At 38.3% G+C, this 12,979-nt stretch overlaps 1 protein-coding gene across 1 annotated transcript; it reads right to left on the bottom strand.

The window, feature by feature from the left end:
- Window positions 1–7,158: 7,158 nt before the first annotated feature.
- LOC107787846 (3-dehydroquinate synthase, chloroplastic) lies at window positions 7,159–12,761 on the bottom strand. Its single transcript, XM_016609454.2, has 8 exons — window positions 12,260–12,761; window positions 9,908–10,058; window positions 9,651–9,818; window positions 9,137–9,363; window positions 8,510–8,633; window positions 8,068–8,130; window positions 7,770–7,913; window positions 7,159–7,689 (listed from the first exon to the last, which is right to left on the bottom strand). Exons 1-8 carry the CDS (start codon window positions 12,577–12,579, stop codon window positions 7,558–7,560), a joined length of 1,329 nt encoding a protein of 442 aa, XP_016464940.2. The 5' UTR covers window positions 12,580–12,761; the 3' UTR covers window positions 7,159–7,557.
- Window positions 12,762–12,979: the final 218 nt, after the last annotated feature.

The raw sequence follows: 12,979 nt of genomic DNA, 5'->3' as shown, positions 1-12,979 counted from the left end.
TAATCCGGCTCCTGGTGCAAGTTCATCGAATGTACCCAACTATCAAGGATACCCCTAGTCTTTTGTTTTGGTATTGTTTTTTGTAATACGTGTTTGTACTTGTGTATGTTGCAATATATATCAAATAAAATTATGTTCCACAATCTGGAATGAGTGAAGAAAAAGCTGTTTAATTATAGGAAAATGTAATATGTAAAGCATGGTTTGATAGTTTCATATAACAACACAAGCACCTAAACTTAACTTTCACTTCAATGAAAATAAAATTTAGGACACATACATGCCAATACATGCCACTTCAATACATGCCATACATGCCACTTCAAATAAAATAAAACATTACTACAACACAAACACAAACATAACAGGCCAACATAATAAAAATACATGAAATATGAAAAATACACTAAACATATACACGCCAATGTTTAGTCCCGGTTGCCATTTATTCTCCATTCCAACTACTTAAATCGTTCTTCCATTTGTTCTTTTTCTTCTTCTACCTCTTTCAGTTTCGCCTTCACCTCCGCAAGTTCCCGTTTATATTTTTTTGTACGTTCCTTTTGTGCTTCACAATTCCATTGTGCTTTCCATTTTTCTTCTCCCACCTCCTTCAGTTTCGCCCTCATTTCTACAATAATTCTATCGCTTTCTCTTTGTGTTTCCGGTTGGCATAAACACATATTATGAAGAAACTGCAGTTGTTCTCTGTAGCATTCCTGATAACATGGTTCATCAACCCATTCCTCAAAATCACAAATAGGTTTGTCGGGAACCTTGTATAACTGGTTCATACAGCACCAGTAGCGGCGTCCAACTTCACCACCGTCCCAACAATTTTGCATCGAGCATTCTTTTCCACAGTTGCACTTTGGTGGACGAAGAGGTTGAGCCATTTAATGAAATATTTGCTTTTAGTAAAAAAAAACCTTACTTTTAATAAATATTTGCTTTTACTAATTTTTGAGCACACAAAATAACTACAATGAGGCCGTTATTTATAGGCGAGACAAAATACATAAAGCGTGGTATAGTACTGCATTTTATGGAGTTGTCTTGTCGTTCTGAAAAAGATAAAAACCATGTGAAAAAGCTGCTTTATTGCAGAAAAATTTAATATATAAAGCGAGGTATAGTACTGCATTTTATGGAGTTGTCTTATCGTTCTGAAAAAGATAAAAATCATGTGAAAAAGATGCTTTATTGCAGAAAAATTTAATATATAAAGCGTGGTATAGTACTGCATTTTATGGTTTAAGTTATCCTTTGTGCAGTGATGGTTTTAGTTCTACTATTTATTTTTGTGTTATGTTTGCAATGTTTGTGTTTCTTGTATACTGTTTAAGTAAAATTGTTGTTCAAATGCAATTAAAATAAAAATGTTGTTAAAAGATAGTTGTTACCATTATTTACATAATGCACTATTTACAAAAAGTAAAAACATAAGTAAATCAGTGAGTCCCGCAGCCTGTGTGCTTCAGTGCTGCTGCTGGCCTAAGTCGCATCCCCTGCCGCCTGGGTACACTATCTGGATCATCATCATCAAGCCGCCTTTTTATGTGAGGATGTGCAGCAGCATCGACACCATAGTTGGCAGGATCAGAAGAATATGTCGTCAAGCAGTCAGCAACCTACAAAACAAGTAGTAATCTTAGCATGTGAAAAAGTATATTTGTATTGTACGTGTTGAGTCAAAAAACATTTTCTCAACGTGGTCTCGTCGGCCGCCTGAGTATATGCATCTGTGGTGTCCTCATCAAAGCATGTAGTGGCCTCAAAGATGGGCTGGGACAAAACCTACATAAGAAAGTTAAAAATTAATTAATGTCAGCTCATTAAGGAAAATAAAACAAATTGAGATTTTAAAGTAATACAAACATACTTGCGCCTGTGGTAGATCAGCATCAACCGCCGGGGATGAGGCATAACTCAACCTGTGCCCGCCATCCACGTCCCGGATGGGCCGATCCTCAACTGCAGTAGATGGGCATGTAAAGTACTGGTCTACATCCCCGTCGAATGTACCCGTGATCGACAATGCTCCTGACGGGGTGACCTTCGATGCTGGCAGAGATAACTGAAGGTTGTACGAAGGCATGCTGCTGGAAGGCTCATCTACCCGAGGTATATAACCTGGATGATCATCTCCAAGCACCTCAACTTCAAAGTCCTCATCATGTCCCTCAACAGGTGGGTCGACAGGTGCCTCAACGCCCCCTTGCTGGGGACCACCTCCTCACCGTCCTCCGCAACCCCCGTGACCCTGTGGGTCACCCCTGCCTAGTGGGGCACCTCTCCCTTGTGCCCTACCTCTGCCTCGTGGGACACCCCTACCCCGATGGTAGTCCTCTGGCGCCGCATACTGAGCCTCGTGGTCCAACCTCGCGGTATCTCTCGCCTGAAACAGGGTCCGACGAGCCAACTGTGCCACCCGCCGGCCATAGTCAACGACTGCAGAGATGTCGGTATGCTGCTGCATCTCCTGTCCCAACTGGTAGAGGTGATGATGCCCAATAGCATGTGAAACATTTAAAATATTAATTAAATAATGCTATATCACAATTATACGATATTAATAAACCAAAAAATATACCAGTGCCTCGTGCCTCCCGACGTATGGTCTGTAGTGCTCGCCAAGTACATGAATGGGGTTCCCGATAATCAGTTGGGTGTGACAGCGGTACCATGACGCATACAGATGAATAGTGGCCTCCTGGGTAAATGTAGGTGCTGGCGGAATACGGTCAGCTCGCTCCTCCCAAATATGGACCTGCTGCTCTAGCCATCCTATATATATATCGTCCAGCCTGGCCCGGTCATCCCGCTGATAGTGTGTAGCCACCCATCCAGGCTCCCCCGGTATAGGCTAGGGACGGTGAAACTGGCGAAGCACATGCTCTGTGGCATGATACTCAACCATATCGAAGAAGATCATCGGGACGAAGGTGCTCCAAAGCAGTCGATCGACTGAGCAATAAACGGGCAGCTGAGCTAGCAACTCATCGCTGTAAGGAGTCCAGATGAACTACCAAATAATAACATAAAAGTGAGTATGCGCAACACAACTCAATTTAAAACAAGTAAGTGTAGGTACATATTTACCTGTCCGTCCACCAGCATATCTAGCACATCCCTGACAAGTGGGAGATTATGATGAACATCGGTCCCTCAGTAGTTCCCACGCCGGAGAATCCACCTAGAAGCTAGAGGGAGAAACGGATAAGCCTCACCGGACGCAAGTGGTGGTAGAGGTGGCTGCAACGGCATGATCCACTGCCAGGCCCAAACCTAAGATAAAAGATTGATGTAAAATTTATGAGTCATTTCGACCATATAGAATTCGGAATAATGAATAGAGTATTCGAAAATGTTGTCACCTGTAGGAGGGGCAGAAAATCACATATGTCCATTGCTAGGCCCATGCTCGACCGGCCCATGCTCCTATACATGTATGCGAGAACAGCAGCACCTCAGCTGTACTGTGGTAAATCATCCAGCTACTGAAGATGATGGAGAAAACGCATACTCAAGAGACTCCCCGAAGTGTTCGGGAACAAGACACACCCGAAAAACAGGAGCAGCGCCAACCACGTGTACCTCTCAATATGGAGATCCTCCGTCTCACCGGTAATGTCTGGGTGCAAAACAACCATATTATCTTTGATGACTGACAAAGCAACGCGACTGCCCCCAGCGTCGCCCTGAGGTCTATAACCAGTAAACTGCCCCATCATATCCAAAAATTGTGCACGCGTCATGGATCTAATGTACTGGGGCAGTGCCACGGCCCTTCCATCTACGCGCAGCCCGTACAAAACCGGAACATCCTCCATCGTGATGGTGGCCTCTCTAGTGGGAAAGTGAAAAGTGTGTGTCTACGGTCTCCACCGCTCTACCAAGGCCGTGATGAGAGACCAATCAAGCTGCATCCGTCCAAGCTCAAAAATCGTATAGAAGCCCGTAGCCTGTAGGCGCGCGACTACGCGGGCATGGAAATGATGCTCTACGATGAACTCCCACAAATCGTCGGGTCTCCAAGGGTGGAGAGCCTGCATCGATAGCTATCCCTCCCATACAAAGGAGGACCTATGGTCGCCCTGCAACACTAGCAGCTGATCCTTGGCAGGTCCAGGATGCGCAGGCGGAGGAAAGTCCCTGTCGTCTACTATAATTTAAACAAAATTAATTGTGTGTGTTAGTTTAAGGAATTAAATAATTAATTATGTTTAATATTGGACTGAATAATTATGTATGGGTTCCAGGCTCGATATTTGAGGCCCGGTAGCACCAAGTTATCCTTAATTATTATGCGTGTCAATTTCAACATTTTTAGAATTTTGTTATCTTAATAAATTAAATAATTAATTATGTTTAAAATTGGACTGAATAATTATGTTTGGGTTCCAGGCTTGATTTTTGAGGCTCGGTAGTACCGAGTTATTTTTAATTATTATGCGTGTCAATTTCAACATTTTTAGAATTTTGCTAGTTTAAGGAATTAAATTAAAAATTATTGAATTGGACTGAATAATTATGTATGGGTTTCAGGCTCGATATTTGAGGCCCGGTAGCACCGAGTTATTTTTAATTATTATGCGTGTCAATTTCAACATTTTTAGAATTTTGCTAGTTTAAGGAATTAAATTAAAATTATTGAATTGGACTGAATAATTATGTATGAGTTCCAGGCTCGATATTTGAGGCCCGGTAGCACCAAGTTATCCTTAATTATTATGTGTGTCAATTTCAACATTTTTAGAATTTTGTTAGCTTAATAAATTAAATAATTAATTATGTTTAATATTGGACTGAATAATTATGTATGGGTTCCAAGCTCGATATTTGAGGTCCGGTAGCACCAAGTTATCCTTAATTATTATGTGTGTCAATTTCAACATTTTTAGAATTTTGTTAGCTTAATAAATTAAATAATTAATTATGTTTAATATTGGACTGAATAATTATGTATGGGTTCCAGGCTCGATATTTGAGGCCCGGTAGCACCAAGTTATCCTTAATTATTATGTATGTCAATTTCAACATTTTTAGAATTTCGTTAGGTTAATAAATAAAATAATTAATTATGTTTAATATTGGACTGAATAATTATGTATGGGTTCCAGGCTCGATATTTGAGGCCCGGTAGCACCAAGTTATCCTTAATTATTATGCGTGTCAATTTCAACATTTTTAGAATTTTGTTAGCTTAATAAATTAAATAATTAATTATGTTTAAAATTGGACTGAATAATTATGTATGGGTTCCAGGCTTGATTTTTGAGGCCCGGTAGCACCGAGTTATCCTTAATTATTATGCGTGTCAATTTCAACATTTTTAGAATTTTGTTAGTTTAAGGAATTAAATTAAAAATTATTGAATTGGATTGAATAATTATGTATGAGTTCCAGGCTCGATATTGGAGTTAATTTTACAACATATATTAATTTGTTACTTTTGTAAGTTTATTGTTATAAATTAAATAATTAATTTTGTAAAGTGTAATTGGATAAAGTTTGCAGTTACTACATACTTAAACTACATAGACTCTACGCTAAAAGGTTATACATTTTACTACGCTAAAAGGCTCTATATTTTACTACACTAAAAGGCTCTATATTTTACTACACTAAAAGGCTCTATATTTTACTACGCTAAAAGACTATTTATTTTACTACGCTAAAAAGTCACTATTACATATAAAAACAACTAACATAAAATATAAATATGAACAACAAACAAAATAAATAATATTCATTTTTTAACAATACAAATAATTTATCAAATTTTAATATTTTTTTGTACCAAAGCTAATAAATCAATCCGGGTATAAATAAGATACAAATTTAAACACAAACATAACACAAATTAACATGGAAACACATTAAACAATACAAATATGCATGTACTATACGAGTTTCGACATAAACAAAATCGAAATACCTCGATTTAAGTTTTTTGAATTTGATTGAAATCGAATTTTTGCACCTGAAAGAAGGAATCCAAAGCTTGTCTTGTGTGTGGGACCTACACTCCTTGCTCTTTAGGTGACGGGTGGGGCCCAATTTTTTTTTTTTTAAGTTTGACGGGGGGGGGGGACCAACAGTGCTCGAAATTTTTTTAATGGGGGAGGGTTCTGTCGTTGTCCAAGGAGGAAGAAAAGGCTTTATTTTATTAAAGCAATTCGCAGTATTATACTGTGTTTTAGTTAAACGCAGTATAGTACTGCGAATTGCTTTAATAAAATATAGCTGGGCCCAAATTATAAGTAAAACGCAGTATAGTACTGCGAATTAGTAAAAAAATTTTTTTTAAATAATACGCAGTACTATACTGCGTTTTACTTTAACGGCTAATTTTCTGTTAAAGTAAAACACAGTATAGTACTGCGTTTTACCTAATTATGTAATTTTTTTTTTTTTTTTTTTTTTTTTTTTGCATTAGAAACGTGCTCTTCTTGTCCAAAAAAAAGCATAAAAAAAGAACTCATAAAATGACAAAACGCTTTTATGACGATTGCGACCACTGCAACAATATTAAAAATTGACGCTACAAGTAGGTATCCACAAATTTATTAACTTTTGTTAGGTACAAACATTTTAGAATGAAATTTGGTACAACTACTACAACCATGTTCCCACCGATTTGTTTGCTTAATTTAATGGCCAAATTCCAGCTGTTTTAGAGGGGGTTATATAGCAGGTGGATATTGGCTCGCAAAACTTCCCAACATAGAGGTATTAATTGAAAAGGAATAAAGGAGCCGCCCAGTGCAAGTAGATCTCACGTTCACGGATTAAGGGTAAGGGCCGCATTTCAAGAGGTGTGATGTGGACAGCCTACTCTGATATCGGTGGCTGATTTCACAGCCCAAAATCGTAACCTATAAGTCACTTAGAGACAACTTTACCATTGCTACAAGACTCTACTTTTAATTGAAAAAGAATCAGTCATTAAATTCAAGTCAGTTATCTAATTGAAGTGGCCAAAATTGCAAACTCATGCACAAACGATATTATTCCCACGTCTCGAGCTGACCCCCTCCATAATTGGCTGTGTTAGCTGTAGGAGCAATAAGTTTACATGTTTGACCAGAAATATAAGTACATGGGACTAGTTTTATCATCATTTCTGGAATAAACAGCTAAAGAAAAGCATCATTTGATTCAGAAAGTATATTGATTGAAGAGACAACTCATCCATTATGAATATTCTTAGTACAACAGTTAATGGGGCTCCACTATTAAGCTATTAAGCCAATATCCAACAAGATAATGCCCTACAAGTATAATGAACAATTGACGGCATAGAAATACACACACAAATGCTGTATACAAAGATTTGAAAGCCGGACAAAATATTACACTAACCAAGGGTAAAAACTAGCAAAAAGGCATCTAGTATTTCATGGAGGGCCTGCGCATACCTCCAAGTGAAACCAGAGCTGCCTACAACCTTGAGCAACCTTTTCAGAGAAAGGACTAACGGTTGTTTGTAGCAGATCACTAGGGCTTCGTTTTTTAACCGAGCATTTACTTGTATGTTACATCCGCGACTGTTTAAGATTTGGAAAATGCACGCAGTGTTTCATCGAGGGCCTTCTGGTCATAATCACCGGTAAAGACACAGTTACCTAGCGGACCTTTTAGAAGGATGAGTCTTAGCTTCCCATCTGCCACTTTTTTATCAACCTGACACCAAAAACAACAGAATTAATGGTTGAAGCAATGACTTCTAGCTATTAGGAGCTCAACAAACTATTGACTCTTACAGCCATGATAGACTTGAACATCTCTACAGTCATAGTTTCTGGAGGTGCAGTCGGCAGCTTTGCCTGTTGTAAGATATTGTGCACTCGCTGTACCAGTGAATCATCAATCCAACCAAGGCGGCGTGACATGTCAACAGCCATGACCTAAAAAAATAGCACCTAGTTTATGCATCACATATAGAAATTGATCCCTAATTATTTTCTTATGTTTTCTCCTTCTTTCACATTTCTCTAAGGAGCTGTCCAATAGGGGAAGGGGCCACTTGCATATGAGGTGACAAAAGTATGAGACCTATACCGTGCCAGCAGCAACTGCTTCTCCGTGAAGCCACTGCCCATAGCCAAAGCCAGTCTCAACTGCCTGCAAATAATAGCTCTTCCAGTGAGAGGATATTAACTCATAACACGACTTTACGAAAAGAATACGTAAAATTTGATATTTTCCTTAAGATACGAAGATTCGCTTGTTTGCGCATAAAAAAAAAGCATTCTTTTCCAGACGAGGAAGTAGAGACTTCCAGAAGCGTCAAAGTCCCTCGAGCGTTTTAAGATGAAGACAAATAAACAAGATTGAAACTTACAAACTAGCATAAAGTTGTAATGACACAAAGCTAGTTTCCCTAAACTATGAGAGTCTTAAGAGGCAAACAAACTATTAAATGATGAGACACCAAGAGATGGTCATCGAGCTCCCGTAATACAGCAGCAAAAGGATTGTGCAACAACTGTCAAGCACTTACATGACCAAAGGTATGACCCAAGTTCAAAGTTGCCCTCAGTCCGCTTTCCTTCTCATCTAAAGAAACAACCTCTGCTTTGTTTTCACAGGAACGCTTGATAGCATAGGTAAATGCAGTAGGGTCCCTGGAAAAAGGATAACCATTTTCAATAACGTGTGAAATAGCATCAGATAGCTAGCTTACATTAGTCTTAGAAAGTACGAAGCTTAAGGTTATGACATGGATCACTCAGTTCGAATGATACAAAGCTTAGATGCACATACTTTTGAAACCAGCTTGGCCATTAGAATGACAATTTCAATTTATCGAGAAAAGGTTATGATATGGGAGAATAATGCCATTTATATTTATCAAGTGAATGCTAACAACAAAAAGAAGACTAACTTCCAATTGAAGCCCAATATAAAGCTCAAAGGCTTTAATATGTTTCCAAAAAAATGGGCGGGACCCTTAACTCCTCCTCTTAGATTCCCCAATTTCTCATCAGGGTACTCTTACATTCTTAATGGGCCAAATAAGATGGTAGAAAAATTAAATTTTGTGCCTATGTAAGTCCTTTCTAGAGATGAAAGCTGGACAAAGTAAAAGTTGACAATTCAACTACTCAATACCATACTATTCTTTTACCTTGCTAATAATAATGGCATATTCTGCTCTTGCCACTCAAAGAACTCAGCGTCTCTAATGAGTCCATATTTTATCACCTCTGCGAGGCCGGATGCTAATTCTCTATCTGGTAATGTATCCAGGGTGTCCGTGTCTACAAGCACACACTGTGGTTGGTAGAATGCTCCAATCATATTTTTACCAAGCGGATGGTTTATTCCAGTTTTGCCTCCAACTGAAGAATCTACCTAAAGACAGTGGACCAAAAGAACAGGATACAAATTTTAGCATCACTAAAGAGCAGAATCCATAGTCATATCAAACTAGAAAAGATAATGTGTAATTAATGCACATCTCATGTCGCATGGAATTGATTATTTAAAAGAGAAAACCTCAGATAACTATGGCCAAAGAACAGGATACGCAAGTTAGCATCACTAAGTGAAAAATTCATACCCATATCAAACTAGATATGATAGTGCACATTTCAAGTCACATGTAAAATGATTATAGAAAAGGGAAAAATTCAAAGAACCTGTGCCATAACAGTCGTAGGAATCTGAATAAAATTAACTCCACGGAGGTAGGAAGCGGCAGCATATCCACACATGTCACCTATGACTCCACCACCGAGGGCGACGAATGTACAACGACGGTCCAGCCTTGATTCGATGGCTTTATCAAAGACTTTCATAAGAGTATCCTGAGATAGCATATTGACAACGCCACATAAACATTAAAGATAAAATGTTTCTCTTGAAACTCATATTCTTGGAACCCATTGCTGCTTACCATGTTTTTAAATTGCTCACCATCTGGCAAAATGACACTTTCTACAGTAACATTAGGGTTTCCGTCTGTCAAAGCACTTATTGTTTTATCAAGATATAGAGGGGCAACTGTAGTGTTAGTCACTACAAGGACTCTCTTCCCATGAATATGTCTGCAAAAAAGACAGGGAAGAAATTAAACACGGGAATTCACAAGAAGCCGTAAACGAATATAAAGACAGACACACACACACAATAAAAAAAAAGTTTCCTAAACAGAACTGGAAACAACTCCAAGTTAGGCAAAAAAAAAAAATTATAATGATCAATCAAATTGATTTCTTAATTTCCTTTGAACAAGTAAAAGCAACCAACCAACAGATGAATGAAACCAAAATTCTAAGGTTATCATATTTCTTTCTGAAACCTTATCAATTTACTAGTGCAGCTACTCAATACCCACAAATCAGCAAATGAAACCACAACCTTGAGAGTGAGAAATATCTTATATTGGTGTTGAGCAACCCCGACTAGCATAATCCAATCTCACTTGGCTCTCCAAACCAGTTTGGACCTCTTTTAAAGGAAAGTCGTGCTCACAGTGACTAGCAGCAGTAACATTTGTTCACCTCACTGCCTTTCCATTTTGTTATTTTTTGTGTTCATTTATACTTAGGCACTTACTACAGGAAACAAAACCTATTGCTGTAAGTCTGTAACATCATCCTAGGTTTTGCTGCTTGGATGTCAATAAGTTGATTTGAATACATCTCATGTTGCAAGCTGGCAGATTAACTAATTGTGACTCACTTTTGATCCGTAATAGCTTGTAGTGGACTATGTTTTCATGAAAATCTTTAGCTCAAATAGAAAAGGTTTGTCGAGAAATGGTTAATGTGCATTTACATGCACCTTCACCAACTATTATTACATGCATCATAAATAAATACTTTATGAGCACATTGTTGTCTGCTTTTACATACAAGGAAGACTATTGATAAGTGAAGCTAACCCATCATTTGTAACTTGCGTTCGCATGTACACTTTACCAATCTCTGCTCACTTTTTGTTACATAATAGCACAGGAATCCAATATTCATGAGTTTTGATAAGACTACCATTAAATTGTGAAAATGCATCTAGTTAGCTTACTCAATTAAGAAGTAGCTAAAGTTCCAGTTGAATCCAAACTACAGGAGCAGGAATGAAGAACTTTTAGTAGGCACTGGACTCATTGCACGGCAAGTAAGCATTTCTCTCTCCTGCTTAAATGTAAGCTGGTGTTGCAGGTGCAGGGAATACACGGAGGATGGTGATCAGTTGCTGTCACACTGTAATGTGTCCTTACAGTTTTGGGGGGTCGTGTTCTCTTTGTTTGACATCGAGTGAGTGCACAGATAGGCCGTGTTAGAAGCTATGACAAGTTGAAGGTTAAGGGTGTTTGGGGAAAGAATCTTGGAAAACTAGTCCACTATGCCTTTTTGGACTAAATGAAATGAAAGAAAATGGAAGGATATTTTGAGGCAATGGGAGAAGCTTAAATAACACCTTCTTGTATAATGTATACTTTGGTGTGGAAAGAATACCATTTCGTATAAATTGTTGCATAGGCTTGATAGGAGATCACAATTAGCCTACATTTCTACTTTGTACTTGTTTCTTTTATTTACTGCGCAACCATCTTGGTCAATTAGTCAAGGGTATTTCACTCATCAAAAAAAAGAAACTTCTGCACACTCAACCACAACCACCAAAAGGGAACTTCCCTCTTTACAGACTATGAAAACTGAAAGATATCGGCAATGACGAGTTAACTCCTAAAAGCATAAGACATGTTGCATATTACCGAACATTAGAATTGAGCCAGACATATGATTATACCCTCTATACCACCTAGGACATCATGGGAATGGCAATTGAGAACGTCATAAAAACCTGTCATTATGCCTTTAGAAACAACCAGACTCAGAAACAATCAAATATTCTTATCCCGTACTCAATCCTGATTCAGCAGCTTCATTTTCCTTCATAAGATGTTTAAGAATTCTCCTTCTTTCTCACGGGATTTTCAGCTAAAGAATTATATTTCTAACTTCACTTAACATCATCCACATATTTAATTAGAAATAGTTATCGTCTCTCTATCAATTAAACTGATACTAAAGAATGCAAAACTTTCTTTCCTTTTGTATTAAAGAAGAGTTTTTAACTCAAATGTTAAGCTTGAGGCCTCTATCTAGTTTCATCCTTCTTATATACTCGATTTAAGTTTACTAAACGGTGCAACTCGGTCGCCGAATGGATATCATTAAACGTTCGAATGCATAACGAGTAAAAGCTAAGCAATAGGAAGCAGATAGGACAAGTAAAGTACCTTTGAAGGAGGTCAGGTTGATCAAGAAGTCCAGACCCAATATAAATCGGGTAGCTCCGATTACCCAGATCCACTTCAACAACTGTAGGAGCCTCAGAACTCGCTTTACTCGGCGACTGATCCATCACTTTCGTCGCAGAAGTTGCCAGCACCTTAAATCGTGCGGCACTCGACTTCACCCCACACCTGGAAGAAGAAGGTAAAGAGCCAGAAGAAGGGAAACGCACGTGGATGTCACGTGGAATTGCTCTGGATTGGTGAAGTTGGTGGGCTGAACTGGTGAAAGATAAAGCCTGTTTTGGGCAGAAAGACGACGCCATCGAGGTTTGGTTTGGCGGAGGGGAAGGAGAAAAGTTGTGGCGTCGACAATTTGTGGATGGTTTGGTGGTTAAGGGACTTCCAATTTCGTAGTGTTTGTTATAAGATTGTTTAGGTGGGAATAGCGATGGAAGGCGTGGTAGGTGGAAATTTGGAAAATGCTTTTCTGGTGCAAGATTTTTGAGGCCCCACTACTGTCTTCCCTCTTCTCACATTAAAATGTTTTGCACCATCAATTAAGTTGATCTATAGATACTAAGTAATAAGTTCTAGAAATAAAGTAATAATTTGCTCTTATTGGTTAAATAAAATTAATTTGTAGAAATAATTTATATTTTTTATAATAAGCCTAGTTGCACGCATTCTCACTTACAAATACTTCTCATCAAACACCTGCGTTAA

The sequence above is a fragment of the Nicotiana tabacum genome, chromosome 3 (assembly GCF_000715075.1).
Source record: "Nicotiana tabacum cultivar K326 chromosome 3, ASM71507v2, whole genome shotgun sequence".
Lineage (NCBI taxonomy): Eukaryota > Viridiplantae > Streptophyta > Magnoliopsida > Solanales > Solanaceae > Nicotiana > Nicotiana tabacum.
Note: the sequence above shows the minus strand (reverse complement) of the source record. Positions and strands in the feature narration are given on the sequence as shown.